The sequence below is a fragment of the Gossypium hirsutum genome, chromosome A13, assembly GCF_007990345.1.
Source record: "Gossypium hirsutum isolate 1008001.06 chromosome A13, Gossypium_hirsutum_v2.1, whole genome shotgun sequence".
Classification (NCBI taxonomy): domain Eukaryota; kingdom Viridiplantae; phylum Streptophyta; class Magnoliopsida; order Malvales; family Malvaceae; genus Gossypium; species Gossypium hirsutum.
Window position 1 is genome coordinate 102,755,110 of NC_053436.1, and position 20,207 is coordinate 102,775,316.

The following is a 20,207-nucleotide window of genomic DNA, read 5'->3' on the forward strand; positions in this document are numbered from 1 at the left end:
AAGGGTCATTTGTTGAGCAAAGACAAACTCGAAAACGGGTTTAGTTCAGATAGGAAGGCAGATAGGCAAGCTTCCGTTTTGGTAGCATCAAAAAAGCGAGACAAAATGTGTCACTATTGTAAGAAGTTAAGTCACGTCAAAGCAGATTGTTATAAACTTCTAATTAAAAGGGCTGCTGAGAGTAACGGGGAAGATGTAGTTGGTGCTAATTTGGCCGACTAAAGTGGCGATGATTACTTGTTAGCGTCAATGAGTGATAGCTCCGAGCTTATGTTTGAGTGATAGCTCCGAGCTTATGTCCGAGTGGATGCTAGATTCGAGATGTTCTTTCCACATGTGTCCACATGTGTCCTAACAAAGAATGGTTCTCCACATACAATTCGATTGAAGGTGGAATTGTGCGTATGGGAAATGATTCAAGCAGTAAGGTAATCAATATTGGTACTATTAAAATTAGGATGCACGATGGAAAGATTAGGACATTCTCAGACGTTAGGTATGTACATAATTTATGAAAGAATCTCATCTCATTGAGTATTTTAGACTCGAAAGGTTGTAGAATCAACATCGAGTTGAGTGGCATTAAGGTGTCTCATGGGACTCTTCTTTTATTAAAAGGTAAAATAATCGGCAATCTTTATATTTTGGAAGGTTCTACAGTGACCGTTGAAACCGGACGTCCCTCAACGTTATGCAATCAAAGTCAACTCATTTGAAGCAGAGGCAACTTGGTCATAGGAGGGAAAAAGGTATGACCGTTTTGTTGAAGAAATGTTCTCTTTTGGATGCATATTTTGAAAAGTTAAGGCACTGTGTTCATGAAAATTGGACCCGGGTTAGTTTTGATTTAGCAGTGCACAAGTTGAAGGCTAGAAGTTTTCCAACTTCTAAGCACAAATTTGACTCAGTTAATTCCCTGCATAGTTCAAGATAGGCCCGTGATGGGCTTTGGCAAAGATGGCGTTGTGGAAATATGAGTCAAGGTGGAGATTTGTTGAGTATGCCTCATATTTCAATCAAATTTGAGATATAATCTCCTAGTTAAACTCTGATTATTTGTTTCAGTCGATTTCTGATTAGTTTAAATTATTTTAGTATTATTTGAACTACGAATTTAGCCTATAAATAGGCTCTTTTACAACCTTAGAAAATACACCAAAAGAAGATTAGAACTCATAACACTTTTGGAGAATTTTGTGTTTACGTTTTGAGGGTTCTTTTTTTTTGGGTTTAGGTTTTATCTCCATCTTTTGTACTCTTCGTTCTTTTTCCATTATTGTGAAATTATCTTTGCCCATGGTTTTTTTATCATCTTTGGAGGGGTTTTTCCACATTAAATTTGTGCGTTCAATTTCTCGATTTCTTTCGCTATTTTTACTTGTTTGTTGCTTAATCGGGTTGATCCCCAACAAATTCCTTAGGCACCAAAGGGAAAATATAAATTAGTGATTCTATAGGATATGTTCATCAATTTTGAAGTAAGAAAATAGTAGATGAAAGTGAAGAAAATGAGAAGAAAAGGGGAGGAAAATGGTGAAGATTAGAAAAGAATGGAAATGAAGAAAAAAGGAAGAAATTCTTGAAAAATGAGGTAAGTTTCATACTAACCCTACTTGTATTCAATACATTGAATTAAATATGTAACGCCCCAATTTTCGGGAATTCTGTGAATGTTGGCATAGGTTTAATTATGTTAGTGGGCCTATAGAAGGCCCAAGCTTAAGATAGAACCCGTCAATTTTAGTTAATTTTTGTTCCATAAGAAAAAGGGGGTGAAATTATGAAATAGGACCTATGTGAAAATGTTTGAAAATGCTATAGGCTAAATTGAAGTGGCCAAATAAATAGGAGTGCAAAATAGGAGGATTTACATGACAAACCTCCCATTTTACATGAAGTGGCCAGCCATCATGTTGTTGTAAACAAAATGTGCACTTGATATCCATAATTTATGGTACAAATTGATACAAATTGATAATGGGTTAGGTAAATGTTCCATGATAATGGGTTAGGTAAATGTTTCATGATAATGGGTTAGGTAAATGTTCCATGATTGGAATTTCATATCTTTTTTATTAAAGAATTGAATGGATGAAATATGAAATTTTATTAAAAGAAAAAGGGGTGAAAAGAACAAAGTTTTGTCCATCTTTGTTCATCATAGCCTAAAGTTAGAGAAGAGAAAGGAGAGGAGAAAGCTCTTGAATGTTCGGTCACTTGGGGAAGAAAATTGAAGGTAAGTTCATGGTAGTTTGCTTCTATCTTGATGTTCATGAGTTCTTCTTGATTCTACCTTAACTCTTGAAGCATATTTTGGTTTTTGGTTGTGTTGTGAGCATTTGGTCATGAATTAAAATGAAGGAAATGGTTGTTGTTTCATGTTCTTTTGATGAAAAATGGAAGATATGTGAAGTTGAGCCAAACAAATGAGCATGCATGTGCTTAGATGCTAAGGGGAAAAATCGGCTAATATGTTGTGCTTTAAAATGATAAAATGGAGATTATACTTAAGTAAAATCATAGATATGTGATGATTGATTGGTGATATACATGTTTAAAAAAAAACATGCATGCAAGTTATGTGTGAAAGAGTGATTTGGTAATAAATCTGCTTGGGACAGCAGCAGTAACGTGACTTTGGAAAATCACCATAAATTGTGAGAGATGAGTTAGAAGCTGCATAAATTATGTAATTAAATCTTAATGAGTCTAGTTTCAAATGGAATAAACGAGAACATATTTTGAATTTTGTACAATGAGAAATTTGATTCGTAATGAAGAGTGGTCAGATTAGTCAAACAGTGAAACATGCGAAACTTTAAGAAAAATCTGGTATTGATTGGCCAAACCAAAAATTCTGTAAATTTTATGGATAGAAGATATATGAGTCTATTTTCAGGGAAAATTAACGGCACTTGATTTGGAGTTTCGTAGCTCCAGTTATAAATGATTTAGTGACTGTTGCTCAGGAAGACAGCTTGCAGTGAAATTATGATTATGTGGTAAACATTGACAAAAATTTGTTAATGAGTTGCTTATTGATTTCTTATAAGCTTACTATGACCTGTAGGTGTGGTTGGCCGAATATTGTAAGGGGTTAATACGTAGTTCGTATTTGAATAGTTAGATTAATGTGTTAGTAATCTAATTGTAGGCAGTTCGTGTGTGGATCTCGTCAGCATATCGTCGCAAACAGGTGTGTAACTAACACCCTCTTTCTTAGTCTAGATCGGAAAAAGTCGAAAAGCCGAAATGCCGAAAACCGGTATTTTGTAGATTTGCGAGTGTGCGAATGCTCGTGAGGTAAATCGATTAATGTTTTTGGTAAGCTGCAAAATTTGGACTGCAAAGTGCATGATTTCTGTGCCCTCGATATTTTTGGGCTTAATGGGCCAAAATTGGAATGATGGGCCAACGGGCCCAATTCGGTAAGAACCCTCGGTAGTGATTCTGTTAGTACGTGAAAGGTAGGAATATGCATGAAAAACCCTAAAATAGATAAATTACTGAAATACCTTTAAAAGTGAAAAATTTACAGTTTTACCCCTAGGAGATAAATTACCGAAACACCCATAGGGTTAAATTGACCTAAATGCATGTTTGACTGTTGTTATTTACTGCATGCCATGTTGTTATTATCTGATGCATGGGACTGGGATATTGACGGAGGAAGTACTGAAAGTGGCTTGTCCACGTACTGGAGGCTTTGCCTCAATTTATTGTTAACTGAGCAGCAAGGCTGCAACTGTGGAGTGTTGGGCTGGGTGGGTTGAGCTATTCCCCACATGGAGTGTATGGCTGGTACGGGTGGAGTGTAGTGGTTGGTGGGTTGAGTAGTCTCCCCAAATGGGCTTGCATATGTTATTGATGCTGCATGTGTTTTGAAATGGGCCTATGGGCCATACTGTTATCTGAATAAGGGGCTAAGGCCTAGTTTATTGTAATCTGAAAAGGGCTCTGGTCCAGTACCACTGTTACCTGAATGGGCTTAGGCCCAATAGGCTTGAGCTGACTTGGGCTTTGAATGGGTTTTCCTTACACACTAAGTTTCCCCAAACTCACCCCTTTTATTTTCATCCACGCAGGAAATCCCCAACCATAGTGGGCTTGGAGCTGTGAGGGAATTCGGAGTGGCCACCCGTTCTGAAAGTTTGATTTTCTTCTGGTGAACTGGACATCCTTTTATTTATGTTTGAAGTTTTTGGGCTTTTAAATGTAATAAGGCCGCTTAATTATTTTTGATGGTTTTAATATGTATTACTAAGATAGGTAATACTTATTTTAACTGTTGAAATTGGATAACTTTAGGACGCGTTTTCAAAAACAACAATTGATTTCAAAATAACACGACAACAAGCAAAGCTTCCGCAATGAAAGTATTTTCCAAAATTAATCACTTTTCCTAAAAATGACTTAATCAAATCGGTTTCCTAGAAATATCCATGACGTTAAGGTGTAGCAATGGCGGTATGCATGTCTAGGATTGGATCCGAAGGGAGCTTGGTACTTAAGCAGTCCGATGGACTCACCACCTCTTTTTCAGTTTCCTACTTGGTGCACAGCTTCCATTCACTTTAACCTTTAATGAAATTATCTTTTAAAACACTAAGTAGGTTTTTTTCTGGATCAACAATATAAAATGTTTTGAACGGTTTGATGTGGCATGCCGGATCCGGCCATAACTTCTGGGCCGGGTTTGGGGTGCTACAAAATATGTTGTGAATGAGATGTATGAAACATTTATTTTAATCTAAATACTAGAAAAAGAAAGTATTTGGTAAAGTATAGATACTTAAAACACTAAATTGATAAGTAGGAGAGAATGTGATTTGTATTGTGAAAAGTAATAAGATTAAGAAATGAATATGTAATATAAATATAAACATAAGTGATTAGATTGAATAGTAATCAAAAGTATGGTGATTATGTATGATTGAATGAATGATGGAGCAAAGAACCATGGAAAGAAAATATTTTCATTAAAACAATTTAGATAGTAGCAATATCTTAACTTTGAAGATTCACCAAAAACCATAGAAATTTATTTAAAGGTTTAATTAAATATGACAAAAAAAATCTTATTGATTCTAGTTTTGTATGAAATAAACGGTTTAAGTAATGGAATTGTATATTTTGAGATATATTAGTTTTTGTAGGACAAGGTCAGAACGGATTTGGGTTCCCTTCTTCTGACTTTGGAAGTCATCAAAAATTGTAAAAAAAAAATGTTTAGGAGATGAAATTTATATCCCAAAAAGCTTAATAAGTCTATTTTCAAGTGAAACAAACGGTAATATGATACAAATCCTGAACTAAAATATAATTAATTTTAGTGAAGAAGGGTCAAAGCTGTTATACAACAGAACATGAGAAAATTTGAAAAATAATTAATTAGCTCATGTGGAAATTCCAAAATTTTTATGGTAAAAATTTCATCGAGTCTAATTTCAAATACAATAAGAGGATCCTAATTTTGAATTATGTAGCTCAAGATATAAATAATTTAGTGACTATGACACAAGTGGATAACTTTGATATGAATATATAAGTAAATACTGAAGTTATAGTTAATGTTACATATAAGCATGTCATATTAAATCTAAAGATTCTAAATTCTAATATATATACATAAAGGATATGGAATTGAGAGGTGGAGAAGGAGGAAAAAAATAGTAGATGAATTTGAAATGTTACAGAATGGTTATAAGTGATGGAATGATTAATACATGTGAGAATGTTTAAACGAACTGATAAAATAATAAGTGAATAACTGTTAATTGATGTGATTTTGGAATCTTGGCTAAAAGTTTCTGAAGAATTAAATTAATTGACACAATTTAGAAATAAATATGAAATATACATAAAGTGGGTAAACTACATTAGAAAGTACAAGTCCTCTAATGGAATTATTTGTAAAGCTTTAATTGTAACGCCCCAAATTTCTTATTTTTATTCTTGTAAATTTTGACATAAATCTGTATCTGCTTTAGTAGTTAAGTGTTCTGGGTGTGTGTGAAAGGTCCTAAGTTCAAGCCATGCCTTCGGCAAAATTTTAAATTTTTTTCAAAGTTAAGCCTCACTCTTGTTCTGTAGGCTTTTATTTAATTGTTTGTAAAATCATATTAGAATGGGCCAACTGCTTCAGTGGTTAAGTGGAGTGTTTGTGTGTTGGAGGTATTGTGTTCAATTCTCTGCGATGGCAAGGAGTACTATTTTTGCTTAAAGCTTGGCTCAGAGTTGAGCTGAGCTGGGATTCTGAGTTGAGGGAGAAAATTAAGGGATTGAGATAGGGTAGGTAGTGAGATTTGAGTAAAACAGTTCCCCAAGAATTCTCTCTGCAAAAAAAAAAAACTGATCATCTTCTCCTCTACTTCTTCTTTTTTGTTTTTTTTTCTTCTTTCTCTTCTTCTCTGTTCTCTGTCAAATTTTTGGTTCTTTGTCCTTTCTCTCTATTCGATTTTTCCTTTAGTCTCCATTCTGATTAGCAATTGAAAGAACACGTTCTCTCTTCCACTCTTCTTTTTGCCATCACCCCTTTCATTCTTTGCTGCCGATTTCCTTATTTTATTCCCCTTCTACTTCTAAATTTTCTGTGGCTCGTTAATTCAACTTTTGCACAATATCGGTAAGTTTCGGTTCTTGCTAGTCTTAATGTTTCTGGTTGCTTTCTAAGAGGGGTTCTTTTTTGGTGTTTAGGAGTTAATCAAGGGACCGAAAATCGTTCCCAATCGACAAGTTGAGTGCGTGGATTCCTCGTTTCGATCAAAGGTAAGGGTTTCGATAGTTATGGATGAACGTCTAGTTATAATATCATTTAAGTCTCAGTTATGTTACTAAAATTGGGGCTTTGATTTGTCGATTTTAGGTACTAGAGTTCTCGTGAGTGATTAAGCATAACAATGATACAGGTGTGTACTCGATTGTGCAAAAAACAAGGTTTCGACAAAATCTGAAAACCTCACTATCGATGCCACCCGGGCGTCTGGTTGCCCTTGTGCCCTAACACGGCCGTGTGATCGACGAGGCCATCCCATCACAGCCAAGGCCAATTTGGGTCGTGTGGGCCACATGTGCGTGTGGGCCCACACGGGCAGGCCACATGGGCGTGTGAGCCTAGTTTTACTGAAATGACTATTAAAGTTGCACGGGTCGCCCAAGTTGACTGTGAACCTTCTGTAAGGTCAGTAAGCACTAGTTAGACCCTTTACTGTGTGATATTGATTGTGTGAATTATGTACTGAGCATGTTATATACAAACATGTATACTGAACTGATGTGTATCTGACAAACCTGTGATAACATTTCATTGTATGTTGCATTGCATTGGGTTGGGTTGATATTATTTGGAGGAAGTGTACTGAAAGGCTTTTAAGCTTAATATATTGGCAGCTCAGCTGCAAATTATAGTTTTGTGCCACATTCGGTACTATTTGGAGTGTAGGGATGGGTGGGTTGATTTAATCCCCACAGGGAGTGTAGGGTTGGACGGAGATGGTGTGTAGAGACTGGTTGGGTAGGACTTTGTTACTGAAAACTGCATGACTGATACTGATACTTAGATAGGCTAAGGCCCAAACCGTTACTGATACTGAAAGGGGCTTCGGCCCAAGGTTGTTTGACTGTGCCCTGTGATTACTGTTTGTTTGTTGTTTTCTGTGGGATTACACACTGAGTTTACAAAAACTCACCCCTCTCTGATTAATGTGCACAAGTAATCCCCAAACCTAAATGGATTGGTGCGGCAGAGGACTCGATGGTGACCACAGTTCTAGACTGTCATGGTTTTAATTTATGATTATTGGTTTTATTTTTAGTCTATTTTTACTGGTTACATTTTTGGGTTGTAAATGGACTTTCGGACTTTGGTTTGGTTTTGGGTTTTAATTATCTTTACCTTATGGATTACAGCTGCTAGTAGTAGGAAACCTCGATTTTCAAAAGAAACAAATGATTTTCGGAAACGCCCGATTGTTTAAATTGTTTTAAAAGCTTCCACAACGAATAACATTTTGAAACTATTGGCTAAATGAGTAACACGATTTTGGAACTAATAAGATATTAAGATAAGCAATTCAATGGAAATGGTTTTATTGTGATGACACTGTTTTCAAACACCTTATCATGTGACATCGCTAGATCCGACCATAACGTCTAGGTCGAGTTTGGGTGTTACATTAATAATTGTGTTAGTTTTCTAAACTTTGTTATCTTTGATTGAATATCACGTTTTAATGAGCTCTTTTAACTCATAAATAGTTTTGTCATAAATTTAATTATTACTAAAATGAGTAAAATGGTCTTCGATAATAAAATATTATGATAAATCAATATGAAATTTTTGTAGTTGCTTCGACAACGAATGTGACATCTCAGTACCTTGACCCGACGATCGAGTCGGGTATGAGGGTGTTGCAAAAAAAGAAAATAACTATTTGAATTAATCAGTAACATTATAATAATATAAAAATCAAATTATATTAGAAATTAAAGTATAAAGATAAATTCTAATTTAGGTATATTAAACATACCAAAAATGAGATTTGGTCATTTTTTTTAATGCAAGATGAAAAGAATTGGTGAGAAATGATGGGACATGTCACCTTAGGAAGGCCTTACGGCCTAAAGCTTTCCTTTTATTTAATGGAAATCGGTCGAGGCATCGATTCATAAAAAGGTATCAGATCAGTTGATCTAGAAATCAGTACGGGTTGGTTGAACCAAGTTGTTAAAAAACTAGTTGAATCAGTTTTTTTATTTTTTAATAATTTATTTACTCAATACGAACCAATAGCCTAACCAATTTGACCACTAGTCCAGTTCTAAAAATATTGCTTAGAAGGGTTGATGCTTTTTTAAAATTGTTTTTAATTAATTTTTTTAATTAGTCAAAAAATCATTATAATTATTTTAATTAAGGTTTAAAGATGTAAAATATCCTCGAACTTTTCAAAAAAAGTAATTAAGCATTTGCCTTTTCTTTTTGTACTCAATTATGTACTTAAATTGTCAAAATGCATAGAAAAACCCTTTGACCATTAACTTTAATAGTTAATCGCTAAAGTTAACAACACTTGCTTTCTTTGGTTTTCTTAGCCATCTGCGCCCTAGTTGTGACACGTGGCAAAAAAAATGGAAAAAATCAATAAAACTATTAAAATATTAAAATATAGAAAAATATAAAAAATCATAAAATTTTAGAGTTATTATCTCTATCACATGTCACACTATGGTTGTGATAGGTGATGAAAATGATAAAAAAAATTAAAATCAATAAAAATTATAAAATATAGAAAATATTTAAAATTTATTAGAAAATAAAAAAATGTTCTAAAAACTATTTAAAAAATATAAAAAAATATTCCTTTTCCCAGCTGTCTCATGCTGTTCATTTTGACGGGGAAAAAGAAGAAATTATAAAGCAAATAAATTGAAGAAAGCGTGGTTGTTTCACTAGGATGTGCAGTGACTGCATATGATTCTTTCTTGGCTCGCTAGAAATTTGTTAATGATATCAACCTAAGTTGTTTTTAGCATATTTGTTGTTGGCTCATCTTCTTCCCTCTCAATTTTGATTTTTTTACTCAACCAATATGTATCTTGATCACACTCTAAAAGCGAAGTTTTCTGGTATATATTGAAAACCAAAATAATGAGACCATTTACTCTAATCAACTGATAGAAAGATAAATTTGTGTTTTAATGCATTTATTTTTGGCTAACTATCGAATAAAATGTTTAATGTTTGAGTTTTTCTTATCAGGAATGAAATTGATGTGCATAAATTCAAACTCATACAAAAATGGCTAAATTGGAACAAAAAGCAAAGAGGAGGGTCAAATTGAAGGATTAAAGATTTAGTGGTTGGATGGATAAAGACCAGATTATTTTTTATATTGTCCTGTAAATATTTTGAATTTGATATTTAGTTTAAATTTGAAATTTGATTTTTTTTAGTTGATATTATCTTAGGATAAACATGCTAAATTTAAGCATAAGGGATGTATATAAATACCTAGTGTTGGTGACACTGGAGAACACACTTGGCTGTAACACCCCTAACTCCTCTCTGTTGTCAGATTAGGGTTACGAGCATTACTAACAAATCAAACTATTAATTCAACCATAATCAACATATAAGCTAACTAATAACATTATAATATGTGGGGGCTGGTCATGGCAATCTAATACTTTCATGCTAGATTCTTATACATTCAAATAATAAATTATGGTATGCATTTCTAAACTTGGTCTTCCACTGTCTACATTCTTATAACTATTTATCCCTTTTAGAATGTCAAAATCCAGGTACATACAAGACTATTCCAGTTATTAGCATTAGCGTATTAGTCCATACTCTGTCTACGATTTTCTTTTTAATTTATCTTCGATGATGTTAGTGGAATGCACTTAATTTAGGTTCGCTAATCCACCCTAATTCAGAGTAAAAGTTACACTTACAACCCTTATTACGAGTCTACAAGACTCTAAAGTAGTTTAAAAAATAGGTAGGGACTAATTTGAAACAATTATGGAAGTTTAGGAAATAATTAAAAAAATTTATTTCAGGGGTCACACACCCACATGGCCAAGCCATGTGCACCCAAAAGTACCTTAAAACTCAAGTTTACCATTTCCTACTTACTTGGGCACTAAGCAACTCAATTACCAATCATTTAACCTATTCAAAACACGATTAAACATGCCAAAAATACACCAAATTCATCACTTAATATGCCTAACAAATGTACCCTCATTGGTGCCACATTTTATATGTTCAAAACATATCATCAATGCATCATTCAAATCAATATTTTAAGCATACCAATTCATTCACTTTAACCTAACTTATAACTACCTAAAATATCAAGCTTAAGCTTGCATACACTTCACAAACAATGGTTCTAAAATGACATGTCAATTTATTGCTTCAAACACAAACACGTATTTATATACTCAAACCATCATCATACTTATAACTCCATTTACAATCTATTCGTAACATAACTATTAACTAATACATCCTAGGTACATGCCATCACAAACGGTAAACATCACCAAATTTGAGATTGGGATTGTTGTTGGATGTTGAGTCGGCGATCAAAAGAGAAGTACCTAACCTATGTACGGAAAACAATACCGTACGTTGAGTAAAACTCGATGATATTTCTATTATCCGAACAATTAAAGACATACGGGTACACGAATGCATAATTTGAATTATACAAACATATTATTGTCTAAGCTTACCATTACCATATACCATCATTTTAAGTTCATGCATATTACCATATCATTTCATACTATGCTCAATTTTCACATACTATCATATTTGATTTGTTAAATAAATATCTCAATTCACATCACTTGCTATATAAATATCTTTTCACATATCAATCCACATTTCATTTAATCAATGGCATTATCCATTCCATATTCAATTCATGAGTACATAACTCATATATTCCATTTGCTCACAACATATTTCACATTTCATTTTCAATCCACTATCTCATTTCCATATCACATGCCATGCCATTTAGAACTTTATTATTTATTTACCCATATTAACACGACTCAAACTTGGAAGGACACACAGATCCAACCAACATACCAGTTTGATACCCAGTGCCTCATCGGATAAATTTGAAGTAATAACTTCACCTAGCGCCATATAAATTGACACCCATTGTCTCATCGGTTAAACCGAAGCAAATTGGCACCCAGAGCCTTATCGACTCGAAGTCAAAGAAATCCCTGAACTCTTCCTATCATATGGCATGCCATCTATATCCGACTCAACCCGATACAACTAATAGAGTTTCATTTCACTTTTCAAATACAACTAATATCCAATTCTTTTATTTGCACATTGTCACATTTACACAAATATTCATTTTAATTCAAAAAATCAATACATTTATAATGTATATACCAATTCAATGCTTTTCAATCAACAATAATTTCAATTCACTATCAAAGTGCCAAAATACTCACCTCAACCACTTACCATATACATTAAATTGAAATACAACAATTAACAACTAGGTTCAGATTTATAGAAATACAAACCGTGGATTCCGAGCTATTCGACGTCGATTTTATCCTTCCCCCTTTTTAGTCGAGGATTCCAGTACGACGTTAGCTACGAAATTAAAACAATTAAAATACATCAATACAACACAATTCAATTTCACATTAAATATTTCAATTTTTACTCAATATTTGCTTGAATTCCAATTTAGTCCCTAAATCGAGACTAATTTTTATTCTTTCATTTAATCTTATATTTTTATACTAATTTCACTTTAAGCTAAATGTAGCTCCCTATTTTCAATTAAACCTTTAAATTTTTAATTTTTCACAATTTAGTCCCTATTACTCAAAATTTACAATTTGTTCTACAATTTAATCCTTTTCTATTTCTAACTTAAAAATTTATCAATTGAATCACTAATACTAAAACTATTCAACAATGTCAATATTTAAAATCTTGAACAATACTAAAAATTACAATATGGGTCTGGTAGCCCTAAGTACCAGGATTCTAAAAATATAAAAATCACAAGAATAGGGACTAAATTGCACTAACCAATTTAGATTTGAACTTCCGCCATGTGTGACTTTCTCCTTTTTCTTTCTTTCTTTTGTTTGCATGTAATAGAGAATGAAACATTATCTTTCTTTTGTTTTTATTATTATAACTATTATTATTATAACTTAATATATAATATATATACATAATACACACATGCATAATCATTAAAACATGGCCGATCATTATCCCACCATTTAATAAATGGTATTTTTGCTACTTTAGTACCTTTAGCTTATTTCAATTTTATAATTCAACTTTTAACCTTTACGCGATTTAGTCCTTAAACTTTAATAACTCTTAATTTCACAAAATTCACTAATCTAAAAATTAATTAGCTACTAAGCTAGTTACGGGTTCGGTTTACAAAAATAGAATCCCGAAAATACGTTTTTTGACACCCCTAACTATCAGGTCGTTACATGGCTTTTGTAATTAATCAATTTTCTTCTTTCTTTTCCTTTCCGCTTCAATAGCTTTGTATTTTTCCAATCATTGATTTTTTTCATTTTCAACATATTGACTTATTTGCCTTCCAAACCTTTTCCCTTTTCCACTTTCCACAATTTTTGTTAAAACCATTTATATACACCATTTAGAATGAATTATTTCATGATTAACTAAGTCGCTTTTAGCCTTAGTCCAATTATCACTCCAATGAAGTAATCGTGAGATTTGAACCCACACTAAATACTTTGCAATTTGGTATTTGCTATCTCCTTGGTATATGGGATAGTACAAATTCATCCCTAAAAGTTGATTCAATTTTAATTCAAAAAGTACGCATTGGGTTGGGATCGTTTGGCATACAATTGGGAAGTTGAGTCAATCGTGCTGTATTCAAACTTCTGCAAACAAATCGGTGTGTTCAATTGGGAAAAGCTAGTTGCATCAAGGGAGATAGTGATCGGATTTAAACAGCCACACGGTTGAGGTTGTTGATTCGTGTTGGGCTTTTCAAATGATAAGGCTATCAAAGACTTAAATTACGGGCACGTGTCACGTGGTTAGAAATTCGACAAGGGTCGATTTGCAAGTCGTACCGGAACCCACTACAAGAGGAAAAGCTGGTGGTTTGAGGCGTCCTCAATCGCCATAACCAACTTATCAGTTGGAAGGAAAAACCTTTTTTTCAAGGATCGGTTCAGGTTCAAGTGTACCGAGGCTAAGGCTAAGTTTTGAAATATTTTATTTACCGATTTATTTTATTTGCTTAAATTTATTTTTGTAATTTCGAATCTATTTTCATTTTATTACATTACATATTTTTTATTTTATTTTCTCTATCAACTTAAACTCCCATTTTATTTTTTAGCTTACAACACACAGGTTGTGGGCACGACTATATCGCGACAATAATTCTGGTGTCAAAGGCATGAGGACTCAAGGTTGGTCGCAATGTTGCATCATGAAGAGTTCAATGTCGCAACATAGTGAACAGAGTGCCAAATACCAAGTCTGCTTTTGGTGTCACAACATAGCCAGTGGATGTCATGACACACCCCTGAAGCTGAGCTTGAGCCAAGCAAACTGCCTTCAGTGCCGCGACATAGGCGATGGAAGTCGTGACATCAGCCATGTATGTGAAAGCATTAATGAGCTGAGGGTGTTTTGGTCCATACAATGAAAATTAACATAAAAACGTCAGCCAACCTACGGCTAAGGACGACAACTAACCCTAACATTATAAGTAGAGTACTCATTAAACACTTAAGGGGACCTCTTTTGCAACCTAGAATTTTCCTTCCAATTTAGTTTTCAATTTTATTTCTTTTTAGGCTTAGGATTTATTTCAGTTTGTTTTAATTCGTGACATTCGGAGAATCTGATTTGTTGATTCAGCCAAATACTTTGTGGATTTCTGCACTTCAATCAATCAATACAATTAGGATTTCTTTTTAAAATTTTATTCTTGATTTGTTATTCATGTTTACATTCTTTATCAAGTTTTTTTTATGAGATCCACGAAGAACTAATCCTTCTATGGGGGATTAGTGAGTGGAGGTGTGATTAATTAATGTCTATGTAGGGTTTTCTTAGTGGATTAGCTGTTTGAGATATGAAGAACTTAAACCCGAGGCCTGACAAACCTAGGAAGTCATTTAGGTCGAAATTAAACCAAAATTGATATTTTCTATCTGTGAACCCCTTACTCTAATTCGGCCTAGACCGTGAGGTCCAGAAATAATTAGTTATTACTAACTTGCTAATTTAATGGAAGATCAAGAGGTCTTGATAGGGTAACGATTAGTTGAGTTATACATTAGTTTTTCGTTTTCATTATTTTATGCAGGTTTTATTTTTTTCTTATAAAACCTAAATTATTTACTTTATGGTTTTTCGTAATATAATTTACCTAAAGTAATAATTAGATTTATTTATGTTTATGTTAATATTAATTTAGTATTCCCTTTTCTTGGGTACGATCCTTGGAGTACTTGCCGACTCTGTTATAAAAACTATATTACAACCTAACTCATATACTTGCTGACACTGCCTCAATTTCATATCTCTAGTTGCAATATTCACACTTTGGACATTAGTACGTCCAGAGGCGATCAAAGAGGAAACAAGCTAGGCTCTGAGAATAATGCTTTTAGGAGTAATTTGAGTTCTAAGAATGAATCCTCTAGAAGGGTTGGAAGATCAACAATGTTGATGGAGAAACTTGATGCTATGATTTAGGTTGTTATTGAGAGGAGCATCAAAGATACGGAGTTAATGAATCTTGAAGCATGCACACTTGCTGATTCTTCTCATACACTTGTTGATTCTCTAGTGAAGTTAGTATCGTTGCCTAGTTTAATACCTATTACTCCAAAATTTTGTTTTGGTTGCAACTTGATTGAGGATCCCTAGAAAATGACAATTCTTAATGGTCTACCAGATGACGATGCTAGACTCCTTTGGATTAAATACTTGTATGAGAGTGAAAAATGAATATCATACTAACTTTAATATAGCTGTTATCTTCTAGTTAGCTCTATTATCGATTTGTAAACATATTTTGAAGTCAACTTTTAGTTAGTTTTTAGCAGTTAGTATTTAGCAAATGTATGCTTGCTTAGATTTTGTTGTTTGATGCAATATGTGATGACATTTTAAAGAGCAAGCTGATGCTACATATACATTTTGTAATGGATCTTATTTGTAATGTGAAAGTGGCTTATCTAAAGTTTGGTTCTTACTTTTGATTTTTGTTTTGATTTTGGAAGCAATGTTTGTTCTTTTAAATTTTTTATGTAGGTGATATTGAAGTAATTATAGTTTATTTTTATATACATATATATTCGTAGGCATGGATTTGCATGTTATATGCAATAGAATACGTAAGAGGCACAAAAATAGTGAATTCTAGGACATGGTAGTTGTGCATTTGGTTATATATCTCTTTATTATGCAAAGAACATACATAAGGAGCCATGCATGACTTCTTTTCAAACGGGAGAAAAATGGATGCAAGAATTGTTGAATGGTCATGAAAAGTGTTGTTTTAATATGTTTAGAATTACGCAACGCACATATAGCTAATTGGGCATGGATTTCGAAAGTAAGTATGGGTTGCTTCCTTCAAATAGAATATCAAATTTGGAGAAGTGGGTTTATATGTCTTTACTCTTAGTAAGGGAGCTTCCTATCAGGATGTCCAAGAGAGGTTTCAACATTCTGGTAAAATTGTAAGTAGAATTTTTAAAGAGGTTTTAGAAGCCATGGATGGCTTGTCAAGTGACATAATAATACTAAGAGATCCTGAATTCAAGGAAATTCCTTCACAAATTGCCAATGATACCAAATTTATGTCACATTTTAAGGCGATTATTTATGGATATTGTTGTTCCTTATGTTATATTCTATAGTAATAATTTACAATCTCATCAATATCTCATATCATAATAAATTTTTTTCATTTTAGGATTACATTGGAGTAATTGATGGTACTCATATAGATGTTATAATTTATGAAGAAAATCAATTGCATTATAGAGGAAGGAAAGGGACACCCACAGTTAATATATTAGCGACATGCAATGTTGATTTGCTTTTTACATATGTGCTAAGTGGTTAAGAGGGATCAGCTCATGACTCTCGTATTTTCCTAGATACAATTGGGGACCCAAGTCTAAATTTTCCAAAACCTCATCCGATTAAATTTATTCATTTTAGTTAATATTTTATTCTTATTTGTTTGTTCATATTCATTTTGATTTTAAAATAAAGGCTTTTTAATTTTGTGGCTATATTTGGTCATACTTAGGCAAATATTACTTAGCAGATAAAGGGAACCCTGAAAGACAAGGCTACTTGACATCTTATCATAAAATAAGGTATCACCCATCAGAGTTTCATGGTGCAAATCCAAAAGGGGCAAGAAATTTTCAATCGGGCCCATTCATCCTTAAAAAGTTATATTGAGAGAGCATTTGGCATTATAAAGGTGCAGTGGAAGATTTTAGTGAAAATGTCAATATATTCGTGTCAAAATCAAAATAGAATAATTTGTGATACATTTGCATTACTTAACTACATTAGATTAAGTAAAGTTCTTGACCCAGCATTTAAGGTCATAGATGGAGATCCAAATTTTATTCCTCCCGAAGCATTTTCGGATGTCGAATACATTTCCACTTAAGAAGTTGATCGTATGAGTACTAATGAAATGACAAAAGTTCATAAAGACATCACTACTAGTTTGATGGCAACTAGACAACAACATTGTGTTTCTTAAATACTTGTTTTTATTACTTGTTTGGATATGTATCAATTTCTTGAATATTTATGCACTCTTAATTTATTTTCAATTTACTTGTGTAAAATGATTTCTTATGCAAATTTATATTAATTGAAATATGTTACTTGAAAAATTTATTCAGAGCATGGCATAATTATCACTAATTTACATACTAAGAACATGACATAATTATCATTAAGAATATAGTTTACAATTATATTGATACATTATTAATATTTATTAATTTCCACAAGGTTAATATTTGCAAATAAGGAACTTAAAAATTTTATTTATTTAAAATTTTATAAATATTCGCTAATTAATTTTCATAATAGATGTTTTAATTCCTTGGTAATAGTGTTTTATTTCAATAATTTCACCCAATAAATACTAAAGTATTGAAAACAAATAAATACTTAACAATAAAATATGTCATATCCTTATTTGTCATTTTACATATATCAACTTTCAGCTACCAGTTAAATTTTACCAAATACTTTTAAATAAACAGTTAATAGAATCAGTTTATCAAATCAACCACTACAATTAGCTATCAACTATCATCCAATTGCCAAACCTGGCCCATATCTTTGTGTTAAATTACAAATTAAAATAAATTTTAAAAAAATTAATTACAAATATACAATATTTTTTAATACAATCATTATATATAGTAGATTATTAAATTATGACACAGTCACGACAGGAATAAAATAATTTTATATAATAAATTAAAAATTTTATCACACATGCATGTAAAAACTACATATTTAAAGCACATGTGTAAGTTTTGATACAAGTTCATTCAATGTTAATAGTTATGAATTTTTATCTTATGGGATGAAAATCAAACGAAGTCGGCTACACTTTTTTTTTAATATTAATCTCATTAAATATTCTTATCATATCTGTTATTTTTATTTTTGATACAATACATTTGAATTCTTATCTTCCTGCACTGATAACAATGTTAATACTAATCGAACTAAAACTCAATAAGCCAAGTACACTTAAATAATACACAAATAAAATTTAATAAAAGCAACGCAATTTTTTGTTCAATCAAAGCACAAACCCTTCCTTAGTTAACAGGCCTGCAACTCAACAAATCCTGACCTCATATCTTTAAATCAAAATATGAAGTTTGAGGCGCACCCTTTTGATAAATGAGTCTACTTTTGATGGGCTAGTTTGGATGCAATGCAACACTTCTTTTTTTATATATATATATAAAATGGAATCCAATAAAAGGAATCCAATACTTAAATAAGATATGTAGGGGAAGAATGAAAATCTGAGTCACACATTTCATTAATTTTCATTTAATTGGCTCAACCCTTCATTCCAAATTTGATTTCACTTTAAGATATATAGATGGATCTCATCCAAATTATTATTTTAAAAAATATATATATTTCAAGTAATTTCTTGATCAATTTGTTATCTCATCGTAAATCAAGATGAAGAAATTCCAACACTCGCATTCTAAGTAAGGAATACAAGCAAGGCTGTGTACATGTCTGAGGCTAGCATGACATAAATATAACAATAACAACATGAACTACATATGCTTCGGTGCCATTGATTGCGTTCTTAATTTAAATCCGAGAGCATTACAATTTCTGGTTTTATATCTGAAAGGATCACGCCAAGAGAGGAGACTAGAGAAGTAGATTTAAACCTCTTTGTTTATTACATGATACTTAGCAGAATAGTACGACTTGATTTAGAAAAATGCATGCAAACATTATTTCAAACAAGCAAACAAACTTCTGGGGTTTTGATTTGGCTCTTAAAGTAGTAGCTAATCCCATTAGTATCGAGATAAAAGGTACTTAACCACATTCTTTTATTCTATATTCAGAAATAAAATAAAATTTAATTTTACTATAAATAACAAATGACAAATTCAAACATCATTCGAACATTACTTCGGTTGTTGTCCCATCAGAATTTGGATTGAAGATTCTTCACCATTTTCCTATCCAAATTAAAAGCCTTGGCAAGAATATCAGCATTAATGGAAGGGTTTGAGCCAAATACTGCATTAGCGATAGTGATCAACCCTGGGTTTTCACTGCTAAGACCAGCAAACGTGATAGCATAGGTGTTCCCTATGTTGTACTGAAAGTGAATGAGACCCACAGGAAAAAAAGACATCTCCGGGATATAGGACTTTAGAAATCAAACGATTATCTAGATTTGATGTAACGAAACCAATATGGAGTGTGCCTTCCAGAACAACTAGAATCTTTGAGGCACGAGGGTGAGTGTGAGGAGGGTTCAGGCCACCGTTAGGTGCATAGTCAATTCGAACCATAGATATACCCAATGTGTGAAGTCCTGGCATTTGTGCAACGTTAACAGGTGTGACAGTTGATCCAAATGTGTTGGATGTGTTTTTGCGGATATGGAGACTTGAAAAGTAAAAGTCATCTGCTTTGCCAAGCTTTGCATCTTTGCAGAATTTTCCGTTGACAAACACTGCATGAAAGCAAGAAATGTTGGTCAATACGAGAAGAAGAAGAAAAAAAGATGAGTTTATGTTACTAAAACTTGAGTATAAATGTCGAATATATGGATGGGATAGATACGAGTGTGAAAGGTCTTAAGATTCATATCTCATATGTTAGAATTAAGTGACCCAAATCTATATTTAAATAAAATACAGTGGTAAATAAAATAAAAGAAGAATCCATATAGAATTACATTTTTTTATTTTATTTTAGAATAAGGTTTTTTAAACCTTATTAAATTCCATCTATTTGATATTGATTAGAATAAGGTGTTTCAGTCTTACTAGAATATGGCTTTACAAGCCTATAAATAGACATAGTCCATTCCTCTTGTAATTATTCGAATTCGACATAGTGAATTTTCTTCTCC

The 20,207-nt window shown here is 32.5% G+C and overlaps 1 protein-coding gene across 1 annotated transcript; it reads right to left on the reverse strand.

Moving 5' to 3' along the window:
* Positions 1-19,268: 19,268 nt before the first annotated feature.
* LOC121212344 (germin-like protein subfamily 1 member 7) lies at positions 19,269-19,940 on the reverse strand. The gene is made up of 3 exons (XM_041084813.1): positions 19,916-19,940; positions 19,534-19,805; positions 19,269-19,445 (listed from the first exon to the last, which is right to left on the reverse strand). The coding sequence occupies exons 1-3, from the start codon at positions 19,938-19,940 to the stop codon at positions 19,269-19,271; spliced, it is 474 nt and encodes a 157-aa protein (XP_040940747.1).
* Positions 19,941-20,207: the final 267 nt, after the last annotated feature.

Coding starts and splice junctions, on each gene's coding strand:
- LOC121212344 (XM_041084813.1), bottom strand. CDS start 19,940: ATGAATCTTAAGACCTTTCACACTC. Junction 19,806..19,915: donor TCTTAAGACCTTTCACACTC/GTATCTATCCCA, acceptor GCTTTCATGCAG/TGTTTGTCAACGGAAAATTC. Junction 19,446..19,533: donor GCACACTCCATATTGGTTTC/GTTACATCAAAT, acceptor ATTCACTTTCAG/TACAACATAGGGAACACCTA.